The 27,818-nt window shown below is 39.6% G+C and overlaps 2 protein-coding genes across 2 annotated transcripts; both read right to left on the bottom strand.

The window, feature by feature from the left end:
* Positions 1-27,818, bottom strand: LOC118751537. Its single transcript, XM_036486367.1, has 5 exons — positions 27,147-27,818; positions 18,167-23,321; positions 17,949-18,036; positions 9,330-9,441; positions 1-1,901 (listed from the first exon to the last, which is right to left on the bottom strand). Exons 2-5 carry the CDS (start codon positions 22,617-22,619, stop codon positions 51-53), a joined length of 6,504 nt encoding a protein of 2,167 aa, XP_036342260.1. The 5' UTR covers positions 22,620-23,321; positions 27,147-27,818; the 3' UTR covers positions 1-50.
* On the bottom strand, positions 6,106-6,684 carry LOC118751536. Its single transcript, XM_036486366.1, has one exon. It carries the CDS (start codon positions 6,581-6,583, stop codon positions 6,242-6,244), a length of 342 nt encoding a protein of 113 aa, XP_036342259.1. The 5' UTR covers positions 6,584-6,684; the 3' UTR covers positions 6,106-6,241.

Genomic DNA, 27,818 nt, shown 5'->3' with positions numbered 1-27,818 from the left:
AGTCTCTCAGCTCATGGCCTGCATAAAATAACTGCTGCTCAGCATTCATATTAACTGCCATTTACGTCCACGGCAACGGGCATCGGACCGCCGCAAATGCCTCTGTTGACCCCATTCATTCCGTTAATGGCACCCACGCTGTTGGTGTAGTGCACGGGTGAGGAGAGCGGTGGCGATTCTGGTGGTGTAAGTGGAGTTTGAGGCACCCTACCAGTGGGCGCGCCACCTTCGGCGTTGTGGGCTGCAACTGGACTGAGCTCTAAATGTTCTGCCAACAACTGCTCAGCAGCTGCATGTCCATTGTGCAATTCGTAGCCATTTAAATCGAATTCTGCTGTGGCATTCTCTGCTATATTTCCATTTGTGGCGTCATGACCATTTCCATTTCCATTTGTGAGTTGGTTAGTTGCAGTCGAATCTGCAAGATTGTTGTGTAATAGCTCCTTCAACTTTAATTGTGTCGTTGTGGACTCTGCTTCGGTGGTCGATGCGTTAGTGGTGGGTGTTTTCTCTTCCATACTATTCGTGTTGTTGTCATTTAAGTCGGTCAAAATAGGTGGTGGTGGAGGTGATGGAGGTGGAAGCGAGTCTAATTGACTGCTCTCAATACCAGCAAAGTCACCAAGTTGTTTTATTTCCTCTGTGGATGGTGGATCTGGTAGGCTAATGATGCTATCGTAGCCATAATTGCCAACTATAGTTTGTGGGAACGTGGGTGGACTTTCATTGTCCCCACTTATGAGATTATCTTCAGAAATTATCTGCTGTTCTGTAAGGCTGGAGATGTGCAGTACAGTGGTATCGACAGCATCACTGTGGTCAGACAACTCTTCTACACATTCCTTGTTGTCGTCAGTGCCATTGGGGACTGGCAACTCTGGCTTCTTGTCCACACATTCTGGTGAATTATTGTTGTCAATATGCTCTACACTCTCTGTGCTTATCTGCACATTTGCGAAAACACTTTCTATTTCATTTTGTACAGTTTCTACTGGGTCTTTTGTTTCTACATCTTGAGGCTCTTTCTCAGTCACAACATTTGTCTGGACATTTTCTGTTTCCTTAACTTCATTTATAATAGCCACCTCACATTCTTGCTTTGTCGACACCTCTTCATTGAACAATTCAATTTCTGTCGCAACGTTTCCTTGCTGAGGGTCGCTCTCACTCTGCTGAGAGGAATTTATATCCTTCTCCTTTATTATCTGCTCATTTCCTTGCTCATGCTTGCACAGCTCATTGTGAGCGGCGCTGTCGTTGGCTGTGGCTGTTGAACTATTGCCCTGAGTAGCAGGTGAATGCTCAAGACTGTGTCCATTCTCCGATCGGCGATCATCATCGTCGGCGGCGTTGTGTGAATTCGAAGGTAAAAGCGGCAAGTTTGCGGATGTCGATGGCGAGGCATATGACGTCGTCTCTATGGTGTACAACTCCTGATTGCCATACGAGTATCTCTTGTTTGAACCAGCCGAAGATGTGGAACTTAAATCGGACTGCGAAAGACCGGTATTGGAATTGCGTACGAGGTTGACTTTCTTCTCATCTCTAAACGAATGTGGTGAAATAGCGGGTTCTTCTAATTCGACGATTTGATGTAAACTGCGTTCGGGCATTTCTTCTGCGTAGCTCGGTAGTTGATGGTGCAGAGTTTCTGCTGGTGGTTGGTGGATTTGTATCTCATCGTGATTTCTCAAAATCTTTTCATCGTCTGATCGAAAAGAGGTCGCGGCCGCAGCTGCAGCTGGTGGTGGTGTTTCATAGATGGGACGTAGTTCTTCGGTGGTTGGGCTGTTTGGAATGCTTTTGGAGTCGACGCCGCGCGCAACTTCTACAACAAATACGCCATCCTTATCGGAGGTATTGTAATGCATTGTAGTTTCACGAGCGACGCGCGATATATCCTAGAAGTTGAAGAAGAAAATAAAAGAAGGGATTATTTTATGTAAATCGCATAATTCGTTTTAGGGAGTCACAATGCAAATATGTACATGCAATCACAAAATATACAACTAAAGTGTTTGCAGACAGAAGAAGTTATGTACATAAACAAATTGGCAGTTACAAGATGAATAATAAGAAATTTTCACGTGTGAATGTTCATTAGACCATAACACCTTACAAGCAAACAAAAAAAGTTGGCCGTGCATCCTTGAGTATCAAGAATTTTGCAAGGCAATTTCGGGGAAAAAAATTCGGTGACGCCTTCATTCGTCAATAACATTGCTTTTAAATTGTTCTACTGGAATAATCAAAATACTTCCTTTGCAAAAGTTTAATGATTTTCGGAGAACTTTGGGAGCCAAAAAATTTTCTCATTGGGACAAAAAAGCTTCGATGTATCATACTTTAAGATCCGACTGTAAATGCCAAAGATATGACGGGAAATTACAAATGGCGACCGCTACGATCGGAAAAAAAAGATAATCGAAAATGCGGGAACTTATACACCACAAACAGGGGAAGAGGATCGGCCAAACGCTTAATATAGTCAATCAATTTACCATTTTTGGTTGACAAAATGCAGTTTTAAAACTTTAATAATAAGCTGATGCATATATGAATATAGAATCTTATTATGACCACGTTGGAAAAAATTATAAAAACGCAAGTTCCTTTAGAAGCCGCTACAAATTTTTACAGAAAAGTCCTATGTCCACAACGATTGGCCCGCTTTAAATTTTCGGGTATAGTGCGGAGGAGTTTTTATGCCTTTCATGGCCATGAAATGTCGGATGTTTTTAAATAACAGAAAAAAGTGAAGGGCGCATAGTCGCTTACAAATTTTCCTTTTCATCATTTCAAACATCCTGGATAAAGTCTTTTAAACATATTTTATTACATCCCTGGTTTCTGCATACCTTGCGGGAAAACACCGAACTAGTGAACCAAATTTATAGTTCCTTCCTAGATCTTTGTGGCCAAAAACGAGCCAGTCCAATAGTATCTAATTAAATACCCATCAGTTCAAAAGCAGCGAAATGTGCTACTCTTAAAAAAAAAACTGTTTAATTTTATTTGAATATTTTTATTGAGCTTTGTACCACAATTAATAGGGACAATAACAATATTGAAATACATACATATTAATACACCACAATAATATTGACAAATATTTCGTTTTACTTTTTAAAGCGGTTGCAGAAATGTGATGGCGTGCGGTGCAATAACATCCCATTGTACTCTTGAGGTGCCCTTCTACTCAAACAAAATGAAGAGTTGAGACTATGTTGACATTCAGCTGAGCATTTTCAAGCCATTTATTGAGCGCAATGAAAGATATTGGATTTTTCAACAGGACAAAGCTGCAATTCATGCTGCTGGGGAGAAAAAATGCTGGTTGGAAACCAACAATGTTTGGACGCTTGCGCTCTCCTGACCTCATCCCAACGAAAAATGTGGGGGAAGTACTAGCAAGGACAGTTTATGCTGATAATCGCCAATTGGCATAAATTGGATGCTGCTTTAATGAAGACATTGTATTTAAGTATGGTGGGCTCATATTTCAATTAGTTAAATTCAATGGACCACAGCTTTAGTATTAGAAAGACACATTTGCATGTTCTACTCTTTTTATTGGGATTTCATTTTTGGATTCATAGTTTTGCAACAAGTTATTTTTAGATTTTTTCATTTCCTCTAAATTAAGTTATGACTATATAAAAACGTAACACTCTATTTGAAGAGAGCTTTTACCAAGCAATAGTTACAAGAGAAAGTTTTGCCCTAACTTGCTTGTGACGGTTGTTTCAAAGACGTTTGTACTGGATTTATAATTATGCAACGGAGTGTATTAAAACAAATCGATATTGGCTGCTTTTAGGAACGGCGAACATTTGTTTGAAATTGAAATTCAATTCAAGTAGGTATTTAATACTAATAATAATGAAAATATAAAAAAACTATGCATACTTAGTTTGATAATTTTCGTTTACTTTTTTCTACATATATATAGCTATCTACGTACGTACATATGTAGGTATATCTTCGGCAGGGTTTCTATTTCAAACTTTTTCAATCCGTATTCTGTCAAACCCTTCCAATGAATACTTTGCTCTCGCTATTGTTTCCTAATACCCAGGCTGTCAAAAGATGTAGTTGTGTGACCTCGTTATCCCTGTGTTGTTTTAATTCTCCACGGATAAACTCGCTAAACATTTAAATACATAGGTATTTATATATATTCAAAAGAGTATAGATTAACTTTGAATGTGAGTATGGAACAAGTACACACAAGAAGGTGGTGGCACAGGATACAGAATATTTACATGTATGTATTGGCAGCACACTAACAAGTATGTATTAAAATTTAGCTTCAAGAAATAATAAACATGTAAGGCACTGCCCTCCAAAAATCGTTAGACTATGTGGTCTATTTGTGCCATATTGGAGTACTTACTAAGTTCTCCTCTGTAAGGCAGTAGCGGACCAACTCTCTACCCGACCAATGCTCGTGTTTTCGCGATCGTAATCAAGGTATAACAAGGTAGAAGTGATTCGACATTTCTCTCTTTTGAACTGCGACAGAAATGTCAATTCTTAACCCTATACAATTCAAAATTTTTTCTTTATATACATTTTCAATTATGAGCTGTGCGACTGATTTTAAATACATAATAAAATGAAAAGGAATTGCGAGCGGTGCGTTGTGTTTGTCAAGAGCCTGGACAACAAAGTTGTGCGTTATTTTAAACCTTCGAAATGTCAAGGGAATCGACAACGGTGGGCAAATTGCTGCGATGTTTCATTAGGTGACTCTTCACGTGTGGTCGTGACTTTATTTGTTGCCTATCGCAGCCGAGTATTTCTAAGTGGACGCGTTTGGTCCCAGGTGCAGGATTTATCATACTGAATATGAAAAGACAATTTCCCTTTCATATACATACATAGAAAGGCTAAATTTCAAAGATTGGTCTGATAAAACCTAAATCAGTATTCCTTGTTGACATAAAGAAACTGAAAGTAATTTTTAATAAATTTAATGGAAAGGAAATTTCGAATAGCAAAAATTTAATATCTAAATTATTGAAGTTAAGTTCTGATGTAAATTTAGAAGAATCAAACTTTTTTTAATATTCTTTAGAATTAAGTATTTGAATAAAAAAATAAATGCTCAAAAACATTGGGATAGTAAAAGCAAGAAAATTGTCAAAACGGTTTTATAAATGAGTGTGTTTCATTTAGTGTGTAATTTTGTGTAAGAATGCATTTCCACATTTACATTAAACCGAAAATTCATTAAATTAAATGAAGCTGATTCTAACGAGATTTTAAATATTTTCATATTTACAAAAACTTTCATTTCAAAGATGTTGAGTTCTATCAAATATGGTAAATGCATAACAAAGGGTTAATTTCTTTGTTTACATTTTTTTGACATTACAGTCAGGTATGAGAGAGCTCGACTGAATTGTCACTTCTACCTTGTTGAATATGCCTTGATCGTAATCCATACACGATGTTTATTAGGCTGTGTTGCCGAGAGGTAGGTGTTTCATGGAGTAATCCTTTGGAGTACTTTTGTGCTACTACGATGTAATGCAGAGTTGGAGTATATGGTGCTTTGCAGGGTGGCTACCCTCACCCAAATACATTTCCACCAGCAATGTTCGCATGTTTGTACACGTATGAATGATAATATGTATGAACGTATGTACATACGTGCAGATAGCCGGATACAGTGATGGATAGAGAATATTTGAGGCGACAAAAAGGACTTTGAATGTCAACAACGAAATTAACGGCAAAGACATCGACAACAACAAGAACAAGAACAAGAACAAGTACGAATATAAAGGTATGTATATGTATAAATACAACAACAAGAGCAAGCAAACAACAACGACAAATAGAGTACCCAGAAAGGTAAGAATAACAATGACTACGAGTACAATAACTAACGACAAAGAAGAGCAAACAAATAAGAAAAAGTGCAGAAGAAGTATTTAGAAGAAGAAGTTAAACAAGCAGGCGAACGTTGAACCGTTTGAGTGTTTAAGTATTTAGGTGGGCGAGTGGGCGAGTGTGCGTGCATGTGTATGTGTAGGTGCTGTAAATGGGCCTTTGTCTATGCCAATCGACTGTCAATTGGCAAATAAACCCCACAAATCCTTATTTTCGCCCATCACCTAAACACAAGCACAACGACAACAACACCAACAACTGCATTTAAAAGTGCCCAATACTGAGCACTTAACACTCAACACTCAACACCAAATAACTTTCAACGTTCAACGTTCAATGTTCAACATCGAGCACTTACGTGTCGCTCTTCAGTCTCAACGATCAAGTGATTGTTTTTCAAAGTCATCTTCGTGACAGAACCATTAGGACGTGTAAAGTTCTCTTGGACGGAGTTGTTGGACAGATTGGCTTGAATTTTCAACTTATTGTTGTTGTCTAGATTTAGTGGCGATGCTATTGAGGTTAAGGAAGGGGTTGCAACCGAAGTCTCGGATGACAGCAACGCCCTCTCATCGACACTGAAAACTGTAGCAGCACCACTAACACCATTGCACAAAATGTTGTTTGTTGGATAGCTGGACGGTTTCGTGATATTGCACTCGCCGGAATGCGAGTTGGTCATTGCTTTGAGGCAGCTTCCGTTGGTGACATTCTCGGTGACGGACGGCAAATGTTGTTTTGGAATTGAAGTCGCTGTGTCGATGTTAGACTAGAACGTACAGAGAAAATAGATGAAGATGAATGGCATGGTTTTCGCCGTTAAACGGTAGAACTGCAAGAATGATGCACAAATGTTTAGAGTAATGTTATAATGTGAAAGTGATATATAATACGAAATTGGTTACTACGTTAATGCACGTTAGGCAAATTCACGTTCATTACAATCCATTTAATTAAGACTTCGCATTCGTAACACCAAATCTACACATTCTAGTTTCCACTGGTAAGACATATCTGTCTTACCGAATTTCTTACCACCAACTATCATTTCGTAGTTTGACAACTCAATTTTCATTTTACCGTGCCATTAACATTAGGAACAAATTGATTGGAATGTTACGACAGCAAGGTGCCAGCATGAGAAAATGGGGCAAAGTTACAACAGAAATTTGACAGATGTTAAGATATATTTAGATTAAAAATTCACTTTTAACGTTATAAAGTACAAACTGCCAGACTCACTGGCTGAAAGTGAGTCGCACATTAAAAATTTGGCAAAAATTAATAATTTTGCAAAATTTTCAATAATTTTCCAACAGGAACGAATCCGAAACGATTTGTTTCCATATGTATAAATAACTTGAAAATACACTCTTAAGAATGAGGAAAAGTGTTTCAGGGAATCGTATGCTTTCGTGGGAGATGAGTAAAGACGAGGGCTGAATTGCGCTAGGAACTGCCGCACATTTTGAATTCACAACTAGTACTGAAATTATTACCTATTCCTATCACTCACGATAAACTCACCGTCTAAAACATCAGAACCAGTCGGTAAGAAATCAGAATGGAGTTATACCAAAGTAAACTTTGTGCGACATTCAGCTACCGCAACCTCTTATGGTGAAGTCGCCGCCAAAAACGCGGGACAATTGCGTTGATCTATTTAGCGAAGGGGCAAAAAAGCCGAAATGCTTATCCTTCAATGCCGCACAATTTGGAAAATGAACTTTTTCGAGACAAAATTTAATATGTATCTCGAGAACGAGAACAGTTACCGAAATAGATGAAAATGGTGTTTAAAGTTTTTAAGAAGGAGATCTCGCTGGATAAAATAATTATGTTCAGCTATGAAATTACTTTTAAAATTAGAGGGATCAAAATTTTTTCCTTTTTAAAGAAAATTACTGTCAAAAAAATATAATTATTGAAAAGACAGTAATTTACAACAATTATACATACGTGAAATGAATGATGGGGTACGAAAATGTATCTGCAAGAGTGTCAAATAAATAATGATTTTTTTTCAAAATCCGTGATTCGGTGAAATTTTCGTGGTACAGTTTAGCTGACCGCACTCAACTTAGACTCGAGCATGCTCTGCGAAGAAAAGCAGCTCAACTTTTGCCAGTTCGTATAGTATAGGAAAGCGGCATCCTAGACAAAATGCAAAGGAAACAGACAGGCCAAAAGCTCTTTCAAAGAAATATTACCTTTGAAATCTCAAACAAACTTAAATTTCAGTGGGCATGACAACAAAAGGCATAGGATTTATTACAACACACTGCAGATCCACTCTTTTAGCTGTACTTCTGTACTAATTTTCAATGTTGTATGATTATTATGGAAAGACTCATAAAAATGCATACATATGTATAGAACTCATCCCTTAAATATTTTCTACGTGCGTGACAGTGTTCCTGGCCAATTTGTTGCAAAATATCTAGACCGCAGTGAAAAACTTATGAAAACCTGAAAACTGCAGCGTAAACAGAATGTTTGCGGTGAAGTAAAGGCAAGTATGGCAACTAACTGTTGTCCCCTCCAAAAGTAGGAGTAACCATCAAATTTGCTAGAAATTAAAATGTGGTCGTAGCAAAATCAAAGACTAAGAGCGTAAACAAACGGAGTGAGTTAAAGCCGCTACAATAATAACAACAGCCAAAAATTAGTGAGGTGAGTGGTGGTGGGCTGCTGAACGTCCGAGGGAGCTTTCAAACAGCAAATGTCAAGTAAAACCGCCAGATGCTTACAATGAAATGGTGTCTGGTTGCGGCAGCCAGCGCCGATCTGCCAACAGCGGCTCTCACGAACTTGCAATCAGACCGAAACGGAGATTTAATTTGCGAGTTGTATGAGACATGTTGCAAACACTTCCTGTGTGTGTGTGTGTGTGTGTGTGTGAATGTGTCCGTTGCTTACCCTGACTGGAAGTACTAGCTTTGCTTGTGCACGTCTGCACCACACTTTGGTGGCATTTTCTATCTCCGTTTTAATTAAAGTTTCAGCCTCCAACCAGCTGTCAGATTATGGCGGAACAAGAAGAATCAAATAAGCATGCTGGAGTCGAAGGGAGTGCCAACATGGCGTGGAAAACACAAAAACCAAAACACCCCGACTTTTGACTTTTGAATTATATATACACAGGTATAATGGTAGACATACTAACATACATATATACATATAAGTATTAGTGAGCGAAGTTGATGAAAATTTAAATTTTCATCGCACTTTGCAGTCTTATTTGTGAATTTTATTTTATTTTATTTTGCACAACTTAGGCTAGGAATGAATTTAAGGTGAGCCACAACCACCTACTAATATTTTTGTAATAATGTATGTAACAACTGTAAGCCCCTATTGATTTAAGTGTACTTTATATCTTGTAATGTTTAATTAAGACTTTTAGCCGACGAGTATTCACTACATACCTCTTCCTGGGAATTTTCGCCATCTCCATTTTTCTTGTCATTTGTAACGCTCCCATTGGCCTGATTTGCATCGCGAATATTTGGTGAGCCATAGAACTTTCCATAGAGGTACCTGTGCAAAGAATATGTAATTTAGTTTAAATTAAAATATTAAGTGAAACATCTATGCTGTAAATACAATTAAATAAGTGGCTCAATTAGTCAAAAGTCGAAGACAATGCAATCAAAATGCGATTAATTAGTAAATCCGCGCACACTTGTGCACAGAGGTATTAAAAAAAACTCTCCAAACGGCCTTCTGAAGTACGTCCTACCTCCGATTTGTGACGAAGTAGTGAAGGTAAAATGTTATGCACAGAAACCAACAACCGTGTATCGCTTAAGTGCACTGAGAGCTGTTTGCGGATTCCGCACAATTTCTGACGAAGCATCCTTTGTAATCGCTGGTCCCAGTAGACATTATCGCACAAGAGATGAAAAGAATATATAATCACCTGTCTGAGGACAGCAATGGTCTAACGCGAAAGACAATAGCCAGAGAAGAAAGGTGTCGTTCTATGGTAATCTGGCAGAAACGATGGGACGACTCTGAAAAGGGAGGTGGACCCACAAGCTCATCTCTGACATTGAAACACGGCTGAATAAGTCTCACTGAGAGTGTAGTTTTCATCTAAGCCAGTTTCTCTCGAGCAACGGTTCTTATCGTGAGTATCTGAATAAATTTCGGCATAGGAATAAGAGAAAATAACGGAACACATAATGTTCTCCTGCTCCCGATACGCCTCTGAGTCACGAAGCATGGTACAGGATATCGGCATACCAGACTATATGTTAGCGTCAAGCGAGAAGTGGTGGAAGATCTGCGCTCATGTCACAATAATTCATGTAGATTTAAGACGAGCTGAGCATCTAAGCAGCCGTTAAAATATGTACGTAAGGAGCCTTTTGGGCCAACCAACCCTGGCCCAATTTCTTACATACTCATACTTTGGCAAAATGTTGAGTGCGATTTTTAATATATCTATTTGCAATTTTGAAATGTCCCTGCCAAACAGTAGTGCCTACAGCAATAATCATGGCATTTTACTGTTAAAATCCCAGAAGCTTTACAATTTTACAACACAAATTTAAGAATTCCAAAAACACCGCAGTCAAGTGTCACATTTCTTGAGATAATTTATTCATTCGGTGCTATAATCTGCTGCACTTGCGTTTCGTATGGCGCACAACAAATGTGAATGCCAAAAGTTGGCTTGACATCAAAAGTTTGCCCATTTACTGATTCAATTTACAACCTCAAATAGCTGGCAGCGAACCATTGCTTGAAATCCAATTTGGCGGCATTTTCGTTTACTGTTACTTTATTGCTTTTCGTTTCATATTTAGTATGCCTCACGCTACTGCTAAGCGCGATTTTATAATCTTCTTAAAACTTTGCCGCTTATGTAGCCTTTTTCTCTCAAACTTTCACAGCCAGTACTACCGTCATTAGAATTTGATTTGGGTGTCGTAACTGGAACCACTGGCATTTTTTTCACTTCAAACTGTGCTCGTAAGTGACTTTTTGGGCTAACTGTAATACATGTGTTACACTTACATACATACATATGTGCTTAGTACTCAGAGCCTTGGAATGTCGAAGACGCATTCTTGACGTGAATTCAACCAATTGTTTATTGAAAAAAAAAAAATTACTTTGTTCTTAGAGTTTCTTAATTCTTTCCATGTGTCAAGTTAAAGTAGCTCAAATAGCGTGGCTTAATACGAGTAGCTTAAGGCGGAAAATAACAGTTATATACATATTTAAAGAGTTTTTGGTAGCAGTGCCCTAGTTTTAAGTTCTTAAGTCCTACATGGAAACTCTTCGATAGGGTAGCGATATGCAACCTAAAGGGGCAGCTATGTGGCATTACGCCTTTCCATCTCATACTACAAATTTCCCTCTTTTCACCCAGTGGTTGAGAACAATACCACCAGATCCTCATAGACGTTCTAGAATATGGTAACAAGCGCAAGCCCATAGTACAATAGGGAGAAGACAGACTTGGGGTGTTTCCTTTTTGATGATTAGTGGGAAAACTCCACCAACAGGCCTGTAATGGCACTTCTTTATATTAGGGTCACATTAGGGACTCGAGGAAGCCCTACAACATCTCAAAAAATGTGGCTTCGAAAACGAACGAGCTGCATACATACGTGCTTTCGCGGAGAAGTAGAATTTCCATTGCTTGAAAGGTAAGAATACAGACAGACCATCCCTCAAATTTCCAATATATGTCCTCTATAAATGCCCTAATCTTTGCAATAGTATAACACGATATCGCGAGGCGTTATTCAAGAGACGCTAAGTCAGCTAATATGGAAAACTTGATGAAATTCATTATGAACATGGACTGTGGTATCACAACGACAAAATTAAGATAATTAATTGCCTGTATGAGGTGCAGGTGGTATTGAAATAATATGTACGATTTTGTAACTTCCGTTAATCTCATTCGTTGTATATCTGAAACTTCAAAATAAGGCAATGCAAGAACTAGTTCCGTAAAAGTTTCGATTTCAAACCCCTGAGTCTAAAATATTTTTGCAATGCAATTTCGAAAAATTTTTTTTTTTTTTTGCTGAACCTTGGGCCGCCTTTTACATTTTTCGGTGACAAACAATTGTTTTCAAATAGTTCCACTGGAATAATCGAGATACTCCTTTAGCAAAAGTTCAATGATTTTTGGTGAGCTTTACGGGTTATCTATGGTAATTGTCTTTCAGCTCATCACAGTCTTTCGAAAGACAAAAGTATTTCGTAAGGCAATCGCCAATTCTGGCAACTCTCTTGAAAGCTCTTTTCTGTACTACGAAAGACTTATTAAAAGATCCGCTACATAACGAGAAGGTCTAGCGTTTTTCTGTTTGTATTTTAGCAGTGAGTTTTCCAAAAATTAAATTTAACTAAAAGTATATATTTTTCCTTTTAAAACAATAAAAACAAAAAATTAAAAAAAAATAAATTAATCAAAAAAAGAAAAAAATAATAGTTAAAAAAGCGTGAAAAATGTATAAATCAAATATGTAAGTTATAAAAAAAAAATATTGAAAATGTAAAGATTAAGACGAGTTCCTAAAAATTAAATGACATAAAAAAATTTTTCATTTCAAAATTAAAATAATGTTATTTAAAAAATTAAAACAAAATTAGAAAATATAGATGTTTAAAAATTAAATTAAAATAAAAAAATTTAATTAAAAAATATGTAAATAAAAAAACTTTGTAAAAATCTAAAAAAGAAAAATTAATAAACCATTTACTAAAAATTAAATGAAAATAATGAAATAAGTATTGGTCTGTTTAAACTATAAAATCTAATAGTTAAAAGAAAATCTAATTAAAAATGAAAAACAAAACCATTAAAAAGGGAAAAATTCATAAAACAAGTTTCTACAAAATAAATGAAATAAATATGAAAAACCAAATTTCTCTTTAAATCGATAAAATCTTACAATTAAAAGAAAGTTAAATTTAAGCAAGTAATTTTTAAGCAAAAAACAAAACCGACTTCTAATCTCATATAACAATTTAGGAGTTCCGTTAATATTTTTATGGTCCAATGATCGGATCAAGGGACCACCTCCGAGACACTACAAAACAAAAAAATATTCCGACGAATTGATAACCTCCTCCTTTATTGAAATCGGTTAAAAAGAACAAAAGATTTAATCAAAAAATTAATTTCGCTGCCCGAGGATTCGATGTCGGATCTCTCGAATGTTAGGCCAGTGTTTTGCTCACCCTTCCATTGCGATTGTTGCAGCAGAGCTAACAAAATTATATAGTATACATCTCCTTTTTAAACATGTTCAAGTGCTTTATATAGAAAGAGCTTTTCAGGATAAAAGTTGGCAAGGGAGCTTTTTTTAAGACTTTCGTGCTAGAATAAACACAATTTTTTAAACTATCTCGCTTACTCTCTTTCAATTATCTTACAAATGATACGAATTGATATATGACGGGTAAATGCTAGTACAGGGTACTTGAGGTCAATGAACTTTAGAATAAAAAAATGTTTTCCTCGATACACTCCTCACACTTTAAGATTCCACTGGAATGTGACGAAAAATATAAAAAGGCGACCCCTACATTCTGCAAAACTTTTTATTTATTTTTTTCAAATTACCTTGCAAAACTGCTTTAGAATCAGGTGTGCCCGGCGAATTTTTTTTCTGGCACGGTCTAATGTACATCTATACAGTAAAAAGAAACCTGAAATGCCATCGAAACCCGACGTGGTCAAATGCCCATATGTATTGTCACAGCTTAGCAACGGCGCTAAGACGCTGGATTAAATTCACTCACACATGAATACTGACAATAAGCAAATAGCATGTATAAGGAACTGCAAAATACTTGTGCTGGTGTGTTACAGAAACATCAGTCACTCAAGTGGCGTCGCATTTGTTTCACGCTAACGCTTTCGTTTTCCAACGCATCGCCTTCTTCTGCTTGTCCTGAGCTAAAGTGAATCAGTAGAACCACATAAGTTGCGCCCCCGCTTACCACATTGTTTTGTTTGCGCATACCTTTCCTCTACCTTTTTTTTTTTTTATCCAACCACCAGCTGTTGTGGCTAATACGGCGTAGTATTGTGGGTTTATTTTCCCCATTTCTGTCATTCCCAACTTCGTTGAGCAGCGCATTAGTTTACAACACTATCTGTTGTCTTCGTCGAAAAAGATGTCTTAACATGCATTTGTTTGTGGTCATTATACAATTCCCACACCTGTCCGAAGTGCCAAGGCAACGGAAGGAAAGGACATGCTCCCGCAGATGCTCGCAATTTCGACTTTGCGTAGTAAATGAAAAATAAGAGGGAGATTTATTGCATAGCCATTCAGTATGCTTTGTTAGGATAAAAGAGCGGATTTGTCAAATACGATACGAACTGGGCAGCATTGCTAGAAATATGAGTATGTACTCGTAGGTAGAAATTGCAGAAACGAATGACGCTTTAAAAGACGAACTTTAGTTTTGAGAACTTATTTAAGCGCATATGCTTGGACCTGTCCTTAGAAGGAGACGACATAAACAAACAGTTTTTAGTGACAAGGCTCAACTCAATGCTAAACAAAAAATTAATTGCGTTATTATAGTCCTTCTCAGTTTTTTTCGAAATTATGTCCTCTCAGAACTTCTGTTTCAGGATTTCTAATTAATACCGACAGCTCGAAGATGGATAAAGCTGATGACGGCGCTTTAGATACAGCAACTGATTCTTTTAAGCAGCGATTCGATTTTTTTAGACGTGATTGTTTTAGGCGCGACTCGATAAGTAAGACAGCCGAGCTTCTCTAAGAGCATTAGGATTCAAAATAATAAAGTAGAAAATTATTTGGGAAAGCCGCATAGAAGATTTTCTGCGTCTCGTCACTCTTATTTTATTTCCCAGGCAGTAGCCGTTGAGAAAACCAACACGGCTTGGACATTCGATCTAGAAAAATTGACGAGTATGCCATACATACGGACCAAACGGGACAACTATGAATACTTAGGGAATTAATGCACTTCGTGAGTTTCTAGCGATGGACTATTCCAACAAGTATTCTCGGCTGAAATGATTGGGGTAAAAAGATGGTGACAGTTTTTTTTAACATTTCAAATTGTTTTCCTTTTTGGGGGAACTCTATAATTGTTTTCGCAACTAGTTATTTTTATGTAACATTTATTCACCGAAAAAAAGTAATATTTTTCTTCAAAATTGCTACGTTTACTACATTTTGCACTAAAAAAAGCTAATTATAGTCAAACAAAAATTGAAAAATCGGGCTTAACTGGCCTGTTGAAAATTTTAAAAGCGTTCGTAAAAAAACATTTATCAGATTGATTAAAAAATGATGGCTCCGGAGAATTATGAACAGTAAATGACAGTTTTGAACCACTGTGCAATGGGCGATCTAGTGGGGTCTTTCTCCTTCTGGCACTAACAGAGGAAATTCACTACGGTTAAGTCTTTACACACGTCTACTAAACCTAGCCTGAGCTGAAGTCTCACGGCCTGTTCTGCTAACCCAAAGACAAGAAGAAGTTCATAGCAGTGAACTCTGCCTTCAAAGGCACCTTATCGAACTCCTGAAGATTTGAATTTAACTAACGATAAGAAAAGTGGGTAAACAAGTTCTATTGAAGCAGTTTAAAAAGCTCAAGCCATTCTTCATACTCTTCGACGGCTGACCCAGCCCCTTTTTGTTTGACTCTATTCAATTTAAGTTGCCTTAGAAACGGCAAAGAGGAGCACACGTACCTGCGAAAAGGTGCGAGTAATTGCTACTCCAGCCAGTCAAAGTAATAGTTTAAGTGTAATTTGCTTCAGCCTGATTGAATATCAAAAACATTGCTCAGCACTTATCGGCGATTTGTTGCAGACAACTTGACTGCTGTTGGCGCGGTTGCCATGCGACTGTGGGCGCAGAAGCATTGTGACAAGCAACCAGGCGTATCATCCACATACATATACTTGTACATATATACTTCTATGTACGTGTAACAATGCTTAGCCAAAGGCTCAGCTGCAAATTGGTTACGGTCTCACGAAGCGTAAAGGAAAGGGTGCACAGAGCTGGCGCCAAATACCCAGACCGGAAAGTGAAAGCAATCAATCTTGGAGTGTGGAAAAAGGGTTTGAAGCTTGGGGCTATTTTTACCATTGACAGCGGCGACATACTTGCAAATGCTTTAAGGCTTTAAAGGATTAAAAAATGTTTTACTGTATGCATCTATTTTTATGAGCAAATCTCACGAGTTGTTACATTTTTCGACAAATACGTGTTTTGGTCGAAAATGGAGGCATAATTATCTTACAAAATACATTATCTTCAGTGTATAAAATTGTGTATAATTTAACACGTTTAATGTAGCGGCTACAACAAACCCGCCCAGATCACCAAGAGCCTGAATCGTTGTCGTCAAGATCAACTAGCATGAGACCCAAGAAGCGTGCAGCCTCTATAGGGTCCGTCTATGGGGACAGAGGCGTCAGTTGAGTGGGGTTTAGTGCGCATGCGAAGAGATGTTTCGAGTCGTGGGGTGTCTCTCCGCATGCTGGGCACTGATTGGGCACATATGTATCCAGTTTGCACTGGTACGAGTTCAACCTGCTGCAGTGGCCAGAGCGAAGTGGGGCTAATGTGGTCAGAGTCTCCCTTGGCAAACGACGCTCGGACTTGCCCAAGTCAGTTCTGGAGTCTAAGTAACTTGAGGCCTGTCGATATGCTGTCCGGTTCTGAGCTTTCTTTATGAACCTATTCGCCCGTAAGTACGTATAGATGCCTTCTGATGTGCCTTGGCGAGGGCTCCGCTGTAAGCAAGTGTCTGTTCGGCTGTCCACGTCTGTGGCTCCCTACTAAGTATTGGTTGCAGAGCATTGTGTTGTGCCACTTAAAGGGGAACATTTGCGCTTCGTCATGCAAGTGGTGTTGTGACGATATCAGAAGACATCTGGTCACTTTCCATCGGACTTGGTTCGTCATCGACGTGAATACCCAGCTGCAATCTGACCTCCTTCGTCCAGGTGGTGAAGAGGGCAGCTGAGGATTTTGTAGGGGGGAGAGTTAGGCTCCTTGCAGTGAAGAAGTGAGAATGCTCGGAGAGGTAACCGTTTACTTTCGAGCACAAGTCATCAATTCCATTCGCAGCATAAGAGACAATTGGTACTCCGTCTGGTGGTTGAGGGAGCTTAGAAATATTAAAGTAGTGGAGAAAGGACACCACCCTGTGGAACCCCCCGTTTTATTTCCTGGGAGTGTCGACCACTCAGATGATTCGCTGACCACCGTTTGAGTCTTTGTGGGAGAGAGAAAACCTCTATGTCTTCTAGTGGCGTGGAGTGACTGACGGTGTCAAACGCCTTTGACATATCTAACGCTACTAGAAATGTTCTCTTGCAGGGATGGTGCACTTTACGTAAACCATACTGATGCTTCGCAGGGATGAGGTGGTTCGTATAATGGGGGAGTAGCGAGGCCTCTAGTGTGTTCGGTACCGGGAGAAGGAGGGTTGTCGGACCATAAGACTCTGCTTTGTTGGCTGGTTTTCCCTTTTGAGCAGTAGGACCACTCTCCCCATTTGAAAGATGTCTGGAGTGACGAGAGTGGCCATTGGCAGGGTGAGGACCTTGGTAAAATAAATAACTCCTGCAGGACCCAAATGTTTCAGTATGAGCATGCATATTCCGCCGAATCCCATAGCTTTGTGGGCTTTCACCTTCCCGACCTTTTGACTACCCGAACTTCACCGCTAGTTAGAGCAAGAGGCAAAATTGTGCAGTAAATTAATTTAGTTTGACTCTTGTGTTTATCGGATTTTTTTTTTAAAGTCTGCATAGAAATTGTCCACATTTCATTCCGCATACGTTATATTGCCATTTTACATTCTAAAAATCCTTCTGTCCTACACATTTGTATACATATACATACACATGCATGTTTACTCTGGAACCCCACCAAATTAGTCTGTTTCTTAGAACATTTGACTTAGAAAAAATGCAACCACTTTGTATAACTCGCTGTACTTCATCTCAAATATACTGAAATAATGAATAGAATATAACAAAAGGCTTTTCGCTCTATGCTTACCACATGGCACAAGTCAGTGAGACAGTCAGTACAACCGGCAGCAGTACAATGAAAACTCCAAGTACCAGCGTATTATGATTTTTAAATACTGCAAAGAGAGATTAATTTTTAAAGTCAACTAAGAGGGGTCTTCAAAGAAATTAATATTTACATATGTATGTATGTTTTTATTTATGTACATATTTGTACATAGGTATTCATGCTTGTTTTCAACTTACCCAACTCGATTGCATTCGGTTCCTCCAACACCGAGTAGGCGGTGGCATTGCTCATACGCTCAGTGGATGCTCCAGCGTAACTGGCATTCGCAAGCATCGACAAAGGGTACGTATCGTTGCCGCTACGAGCTAGTAACTCCTTTAGTTCACCGTTCTCCATGGCATTTAGCATCGCTGCGGCTGTTTGGCCCGCCGCCAGCATCTCACCGGAGCCCGCCACATCAGCGCTCAGCTCATCCTTTCGCAGATTACTTATGCCATGGTTCACCGTGAAGTGCGCATAGTCGGCTGCATGGTGGGCTTTGTTGTTGTGCAGTGCTGCTGGATTGCCAAACGGATAAGAACCCTCGACTCCATCAAAGCCTCCACCGCCGGCGCTCTCGTCTATCAGATCGCCACCATACTGTACGGAAGACTCCACGAGTCTGTCGACGTCATTGCCATTTCCATTGCCATTTTCCTCCAGCATGTTGTTCTCGTACATGCCTGAGTGCGGCTGGTTTGCTTCGTCGGGCATGAAATCGATTTCCTTGAGTTCAATTTGCGGCGGCAGCTCACCTATCACTGGCACACCAATCGACATTTCTGGCAATATGGCTGGCTGTATGATGACGTCTGGCGTCAGTGAGGGCGCTGCAGCCGCTGAAAATGTGGTTGTGGGACCAGCACCTGAGGACTGCTCCACTTCCACCACCGACTCGGCAATGTAGGTAACGTCTAAAGGGGGTGCCTCATCGCCTTGATTGCGAAATATCTTAAGTGAATCGGCGGTGTTGCGTAGTGGCGAAAGAATTATGTCTTCTTCATAGTGATGCTGTTGCGGTGACAGCGACAACCGTTCGTCCATGCTGGCAGCGTTCGGACGTGTGCTGGCTAAGTAGTTTGCCGGAAAGAATTGATTTTCCAATCTGGTTTTCCGCAACTGTTGCTGCTGTTGTTGTTGCTCATAATCTGTATTTGCGGTGGGTAGAGACTCGCCCACCTTTACTTCGGTGTTGGAAATGTAAAAAATTGTGTCCGAGTCGCGATCTATGGTCGGCTTACGCGGCGGAGGAGGTGGGGGCAAAGGTGGTTTTGGCAGCGCATTCTCTCGCTTTAGGTCTGCCAAGAAGAGTTCGTCGGACATTTGTGGCGGTTTCACTTTGACCTCAGGTGGAAAGTATTTGATATCCTTCAGCTCAATATCCGAATCGGAATCTGAGCGAAATGTAAATATCGGATTGGCATTTTCAGCACTAACCGCACCCTCAGTGCTATTGTCGCCGGTATCGATTATCTCTACAACTAAAATCTCATCGCCACGTTGAACGTTTTCTCGAGCAGCGGAATCATTGCTGCCCGAAGAAAGTGGCTTCATCGAAATAGCTTTAGCGGTTTTGGCCATCAGTTCATCTATGGGGTTGGTTCTTGAGCTGCTGCCTGTGTAATCTGGCTGCCGATATGAAAATTCTAAATCTTCGCTCTCATTGCCGATGCCCTCAGATACGTTAATATGTATCTCGATTGCTGCTGGTTCGGGCTTACCGAAGGCCACACTTAAATGTGGGGCCACACTTGACTCCTGTGTGGCATAGTCGGCCCTGTCCACTACATATTGGGTGAAGCGTTCCTGCGGCGCAGCTGGTGGCTTAGTTGTGCCGCCGTGTGCATCCGCCTCAGCTTCCAGTGGTAGGGCGTAAAAGCCATCGCTATCCTTGAAATTTGTGGATGATACAATGGAGTCCACTGTGGAATCGTAGACTTCCACTTGAATGTCAGATATTTTTGACTCCGTTCGCTCATCGCCCAACCTCTTGGGAGTGCTGGAAAATGCTCGCGACTGTTGCTGCTTCTGCTTATGTTGCGATAGTTTTGATGTTTTTTCCTCACCTCCGTGCGTGGTTTTCGTGCTCAACGGCAGACGTGTGGTGCTGATCAATGTCTCTGGAACCTGGAACACAGTCGTAGAAAACATGGGTGTACTCTTTTCCGAAGGTACGTGTACAAAAGTGGTTGAAACAGGCGCTGGCGTTGAAGTTGTTGCGCTTATTGGATCGCTTTTCACCGCTCTATTCAATGTCATCGCCGGCGCAGCAGTGGTTTGCTCCACCAGTGCGGTGGGCGCAAGGATCTCCACAATGCGGCCGTCACGCAGTTGTGATTCTATGGTGGACTCGTGGTGTTGTTGTGGTTTCAGGTTTGCGTGCTTAACCGTAAACCGCATCTCCTCCATGAGAATGGGACCCAAATAGCCATTGTGTACTGGTCTTAGCGTGGGTGTGGCTGCCGTAGAGTTTTCTATATTTGCTCTTTGGTGTGGTGCGGATGCAGACGTTGGTGCTGGTGTGCTGCTAGTGGAAATATTTTTCACGCCAATGTTCGGCATTGTTTTCGTCAACACATCACTTCCGCCGTTATTGCCATTTTCGGTGGCTTTGTTTGCGCTCTTTAAATCATCCACAGTGTCAACAAGCGATGTTTTTATTGTCCCGGGGGCGGTCATATTTTCAACATGAAATTCCTCGCTCACACTGAGATCAGGCACGAGCAAGTAATGTTTATCGGTTAGTTGCTTCTTTCTTGTTTTCTTGACACCATCATGGCCATCATCATCGTCCGCGGCGTCAACATCGCCACTCTTGCTGCCGTTGCGTAATTTTTTCGCCTTCGAAATCGATTTTAAATCATGTTTTTCCAAGTCAATAAGTTTTATGATGCCATCACTATCGCTCGTACCTGAATTGTTTGCGTCTGTGCCTCTGCTGGTATCCTTTACGTCGCCGTGTCTGCCAATATTGGCTTCATCGTTTTGTAGCTCTCCCTCCGACTCGTTTCGCTTGGCTTCGCGGTTATCAGACACATCGTCAATAAAAATGATGCCGCTGTCCGTGCTTACCTCCGCTGTTGTTTGGATTGTCTGCACACTTTTTGTTGTACCAACAGATGGGTGTTCAGGTTTTTTAGTCGTAGTTGAAATTGAAGTAGTTGCCTCTTGCAGCATGTCCACACTGGTTGTCGCCGTGCTGACGTTCATCTTGGGTAGCCTTATTGCAGCGGTTGTGTTGCGCGCTGGTGGAATGGGCGTTTGAGGCAGATTATCGCCAACGATGACGGAGCTCATTTCCATTATTGCGCTGACGGTGACAGAATTACCGTTGTATGATGTTGGTACTGTCGAAGTACTTTGACTGACACCAGCAACTTCATCAGCTATCGGAAATTCGATGGTTGTTGTTGGCATTGTTTTTGCTGTTTGATGCTTGGTGTTGTTGGTAGGAAGTGCGCTTGTAGCTGTTGCGGCTGCTGTAGTTATTTGTTCTGTTGCTTTTATCGTTGCCGTTATCGCCTTTGGCAACGTTTCAATTTGGATTGCAATCATCGGCGCATTTGCTGTAGTCGCCGAGATTGGCTTTGTCGTAACTGCCAATGCTGATGTAGTTGCTGCTGTTGTATTTGGTGCTGCTGTTCTTGGTGCCGGTATGGATATTTCTTTAGTAGTTGACGCTGCTGTGGTGTCATGTAACTCCATAAATGCGGTCGTTGCAGTCAGTTCTTCTGCGGCTCTCTTGTCGTCTACTTCCGTGCCACTACCCCGGAAGCTTTTTAGCTCCGCAGCCGCACCTGACTTCTCAATGGGGCTTCCCGCTGTAATCCTGCTGACTGCAGCATTCGTAGGTGCCAAGGTGACTGCTGTTGCCGCCTCCGTGGATCGTGGCAAGTTGCCAGTTGCCGCAGACACAATGGCGCCCGGCGTGCTTACCTCGTCGTCGTTGTCGTTGTCGTCGCCGTTGAGTGCGTTGCGATGGCTGCCAACTAGCGATGGCGCGTTGGTGACGATAACGCTTTCTGAGGGCAATGCGCCCTCGCTTGACTTTGCGATATTTGCTGTGACTGTAGTCGCGACTTCTGTACTTTGCTCAAAGTGCTGTTCACTCTCAACTGTAGTCGGGTTTGTAGTGTGTGTGGTAAGTATAGGTATATCGGTGCTTGTGGTTATAGTTTCGACCAATCGACTAGGCAAAACTGTTGTGGAGCCTGCAATAGGCGCTTCCGTTGAACTCATGGATGCGACCTGTGTCTTCAATACCCTCACCTTACCTTTCTCCCTCTCCTTGGCCGCGTGTTGCCATTTTTTTCCATAATGTAATTTATATGATTTGCCTTTCAGTTTCGGCACATTTCCTTTGCTGCCGAGCTCATCAATGTTACGGCGCTCTGTGATTGCGCTTGCAGCCGCCTCAACCTTGGCAGTCGTGGCTTTTGCAGCCGCCGTGGTGCTCGTGCTGGCGTGCAGTGTTCTTGGCGTGATGCCAATTTCCGCCGACGTTACTATCAGCGTGGGTGTATTGCCCTCAACGCTGACCGTCAAATGGTGAGTGGGCGCTGTGTCGCCATGCCTTGCCTGCAACAGCAACGTTGCACACAGCCATATACCGGCTAATATACTACTGTTTACCAATAACCACCTTGCCATTTTGCTTTGAAAAACCACTTAAACTTGCTTTTTGTTGCCCAGCTGCTCTCGCCTTAATTTATTCTTTTGCAGTTCCACCCTACTCGTTTCGCCTACAGTTTATGAACTCACACAACTTGCTTGAAGTGCCGCGTACATTGTTGCCCCCATTTCTGTTAGAAGGAAATTACAAAAAAAAACCACACAAAGTGCGCGCCACATTAGTGTTGCAAGGTCGTTGGCGCGGTGCGCGTACGTTGCGCAACTCCTCCACCCCAATGATGGCTGTGCCAGTTGAGATAAAGTTTTCAACGCTGTAATGCGCGCGACAATGGCACCACCACTAACAACAAGCGCAACAACTGCAGTGCAGGGCGTTACTTTTTTTTCTATTACCCTCTATTTTGTTAATGTTTTTTGAGTCAGGCGAACGAAAATGAAAAAAAAAAAAAAAAAAAAAACGACTGATGCACTGAGTATTCTAGAAAAGTTTCCAAGTTCGTTATACACTCGTTTCGTTTTCGGCAATGGTGTTGTGGCGTATGCGGCGAATGCGTGCGTCCGTCCTTTTGTACGTGCTGCGCAAACTTTCTCGCCAGTTTATAAAACACGGCGCTGCGTTTGTCGATAAAGTCGCCGTTCTCTATGCAACGGTCTTAAGTATTGGACTCCGGTGAGAAGATGCTATGGCGTATTGCGAGTGCTGCTTGGTGGTACACGCGTCTGTGAACAAGAAAGGAATAGAATTGTTGAATAGTTAGTGTGAGAGGTAAAAAACGAAATTAGCAACAGAAAATTCAATTTGAATATAAATATGTATTTAAAAAAAATAGGTGAACAGTTCAACTGGGAACATTTATTTAGTTGGGTAAAATTGCATTGAAAGACGTTGTATAAGTAAAAGCACACCAATGTGTGTATATATGTATGCATATTCACATAACTACGATACCACCATTTTAAAAATCGCAATATCTATACTCGTATCAAAGGGACACACCTGTACTTCAACGCCAATTCTGAATATAGTTTTATGAAAAGTTTTTTTTTTTTAAACAGAAACTCGTCAGCCTAACGGTATCCATTAATAGAAAAAAGCCTTTTTATCGAATAATATATAAGCAACACCTTTTTTTTCAATTTTTAATTCGACGATACAAATGCAAATGTATCGCCGCAGACCTCCCTTCAGAAGTGCATATACAAACAGTGTCATCATTCCATTATGTGTAGTGTATGTATAATGAAAATATTAATTTTTCACTTGATTTAAATACGAAAATTTTTAAACGGTAATCAAATAAAAAATTCTTATTTTTATAATTACAATTATAGGGTTAGGGTAGGTCTATTGTGCCCCCAATTATAGGGTTACCCCAAAACGAAAAAAATGTACAAAAAATTTCAAACGTTATAAATAAATTTTCACCAAAATTTAAAATTTTTTATATTTACAATAATTTTAGCTATGGAGTTTTTTAGCGTATTACGTCTTAGTGCAAGTTACAAGAAGCTAAGAAATCTCATCGATTTTAAATAGTTTTTTTTTTTTTGTTGACATTTCGAGCACATTGTATATATGTATGTGGAAGGAAATGTTTACCACCGCTTATCAAATCGGTTAAGAATTCGAAGCTCTACGCTATTTTGTACCCCACTTTTTCATTACAGACCACTGTGAGCCGGCCAATTGCTACTAAAACAGCCCATCGTATTTTGCAAAAGAGAAAAGACGCATTTGAAAAGGATGTTTAAGGTAGTGCGTAATCAACGCTCTTAATTTTACGATGAATCATTCAGCGTCTACTAACGGAAAATTACATAAATGCTCCTGAAAACGCCACGACAAAGGAATCTGGTGGAACTAAAAATGTGCACACTATCGTAATCCACATTTTTTTGGTATTTTTCCTCAGGTTTAATTTAGTGGCGCCAAAGAAAAGACTTGTTTGCTCAGTGCATTCATCAACGCACAACCACTCGATGTTCTGAGCTCTAGATTTTGCCTCGATACATAAATTACTTGCAAAAATCGATGTCGATTTCGCAGCCCCAATTCGCTATTCCGTATACGGAACTATAGTATGCGCAGTTAGGCATAGTAAGTAGTTGCTGTTAACCTGAAAACTCTTCAAACCGTGGAACATCCATCGGAACAGCCAGCAACCAGTTCATTAGGATATCTTACGTGAGCATTTTAAAATATTTTTTATGATTGTTCCGGACAAAGTAATAAACATTTTTTTAATAATAAATTTGCCCACTTATAGCAGAGAATAATTTTATGTTTCTTATTTTTACAAGCTACAAAGCAGGATTCTCCATATTGATGTGGAGATAGATGGTATTGATGGATGGGTTGACTAGTCATATAAGAGTACATACTATGTATTTTCACCTTTGCGCCGATATAACAGAATATTATCTCCCATGCCATAAGACTGGTTTTAACTATGTCATATTTTGACACCAAAATTTGCCGACATATTTTGACACAACTTTATCTCCTTTATCCATACCTTTGCCATAATATCATTATGGGCCAAAAACTGACAGTTAGCCGATTTCGAAGCGTGTGTACACGACTAAAGACCTATCCTGATCCAAATCAATCGACCGCTTTTTGATCTCATTTGACAATGTGTTTTCTTTTTGACGACAAATGCCACTGAATTTCACATAGTAAAAACCAGCCTTTAGATTCAACTCTTCATGCGCAATGCCAAAATATAATAAGTAGCTATTCACACCTTCTTTTTTATTAGGCTACCTGGTTAAAATTATTATTCTGCACTTTATTTGATTGGTGCAAACTGAATGAAAAATATAAGCACATATCCATATTACCCCAAAAATCAGGTTCATATAAATATTTCTGCTTCAGTTCTAATTTTTCTGAGCAGCTCTGATTTTTAAGAACTGTCATTATCTCTCTAACGGTGGTCGCCAGAAGACAAACCCTTTTATATTAATTGGAGCAACCGAACCCGGGTTCAATTGGGTGGTAGTCTCTCATCTTACCATTCGACTACAGCGGCTTTCGCAGCGATACATATGGTTTTTATAAGCTTTTTCTGTTTATTTCGAGTTGGCTTTTAGATTTCGCAAAAAAAAAAATTGATATTTTTTATTTAACAAAAATGTGTTCTATAAGTAAATATAAGTTTGAGTTCGAGGTCGGTTTGATAAGTCAGTGGATTTTTATATACCCTATGTACCAACTTCCAATGCAACACTGCTCTTGTCGACACACATCTGTTAATAGGCAAGTTTAGTAAAAATAATTTTCATCAATTGCTGCCTTGAGGTTCTTCTCGAAAATGCCTCCGTGGTTTGGCAGTTGACGAATTTTTTGCTAATATATAGATTTAACCACCAAAATATGTGACAGATGAAGAAAAACATTTTTTTTTTTTAATCAGAACTTGGGTGTCTTGAAAGCATATAGAATTAATTTAAGGAGACTAATGGATGAATATTAAACCAACTAAGACTAGAAAGCTCTTTAAACTTTCGTCGATAGAGCACAACCTAGTCTAGAAGGTAGGAATAGCATGCAATGTCTATCTAAAAGCAAATCTTTATGCTTGGATAGCTTTTTCGAGAAATGACATTTGATATTTTCTTGCTGATATTTAGTGATAGGTAAATGAGATGAAAGAAATAAAAATAGTACGCACACGGTCAATTACGATATAAAAACTTCATACATACACATGTACACAGCCAAACATATCACACGCATTTCCATGCTTGCAAGGTCATACATGGGTTATAATCAACTCGGCATTAAGGTCCTTTTCGTGAGAGCGCAATACCCGGAGTAGAAATAAAACTCTTATGATTGCATGCCAATGAAAGTATAAACGAAAGAAGTCAGCTCAGCACAAGAGATTGGAAAAAAAAACGAATATCAAAGCAATTTCGCTTGCGACAGCATCAATTTTTTGTTTGTAAGCAGTTTTTGCCACTTAGAACCAATAAGCATAAATTGTTGGCGAATATTGCACAGCACTTGGACACTCCATGGTTCATTGCAGCTCAGACACAAAATGGAAACAGTGGAAAGGATAAAGGGAAATACAGAATGGAAGGAAACATATAAAGGCACGCAGTCCATTTTCTTTCAAATAAAACAAAAGAACCAGCGGGAGAAATACAAAAGCAACGGTATAACAGGCATGAAAGGGGAGGAGGGAGAAACATCACCATTATTTCCACTTCACTAAGATTTCCCGAAGGCGTCGTCATCACAAAACTGTTACGCTTGTGGATTTCAATCTGCTGCATTATTTGGGCTAAATACTTAGTTGGCGAAGTGTGTGAGTGTATTAGAGGAGGTACAAATTATTATGAAAAGATATGATGATGACAACAATTTGTTTTTTTTTTGATAATACTACTAGTGTACTAGTAGTGTCAGAGGAAAGGCTTGCGCTTTGAAACTGTATATTGTAGTTATTAAAGTAGTAATTTTATTCGATTTCGGTAGTCACAGTAAACATATTAAATTGTTGTAAATTTTTTATACTTTTCGCAATACATTACCTGATCTGAAGTGTGCGATAATCCTTCGGTAGTGGCTTTACAAGGTAATCCAGGTCCTTGTGAAAGCGAATAAGCGTTCATCTATTTATTTGGATACACAAATTTCAAAGACCTTCGATTTTCAAGGCTATTCACTTACGATTCCACATTTATTTGCACTCAAACACTTTTCTTGCTTTCAAGCTGACTTGACATTTGGAATGCAATGCAAATTATTTGTCAGATACTTAACACTTTCCCAACTTTTCTAATTGCTTCAAAAACACTTCACTCAAACTAACGCCAGGTTAAAATATTTATTTTCTCTGCTTTCACATTTGCATTTGCATTTGCATTTGCTCTAGCTTTGTTATACCGTCGGACTTGAAAACGCACACTGAGTTGTTTTGGCACACAATTTTTTTTATTGCAAGACAGTGTTGCATTTGGCATGGAAGTCAAGCTTCAATTAATCATATAAATATGTATGTACATATGTATGTATGTAGTATATTTGGCACTTCGTATTTAATAACTCCGGCGATGATAGACTTTTATAAATCATTCAAACATTTTCAGCATCCTTCGCCTTCCACAAAAATTCTTTAACTCCCACTGGACACTTGACAATTGGGTGTTTACCGTTATGCACAGATTTCGAAATCTTCCGCTAATTGCGACCAATAGCTCCAA

This window comes from Rhagoletis pomonella, unplaced genomic scaffold (assembly GCF_013731165.1).
Source record: "Rhagoletis pomonella isolate Grant_MI unplaced genomic scaffold, Rhpom_1.0 Rhpom_scaffold_00772, whole genome shotgun sequence".
Lineage (NCBI taxonomy): Eukaryota > Metazoa > Arthropoda > Insecta > Diptera > Tephritidae > Rhagoletis > Rhagoletis pomonella.
The sequence above is the reverse complement of the archived record's forward strand: the minus strand, read 5'-3'. Positions and strand labels throughout refer to the sequence as shown.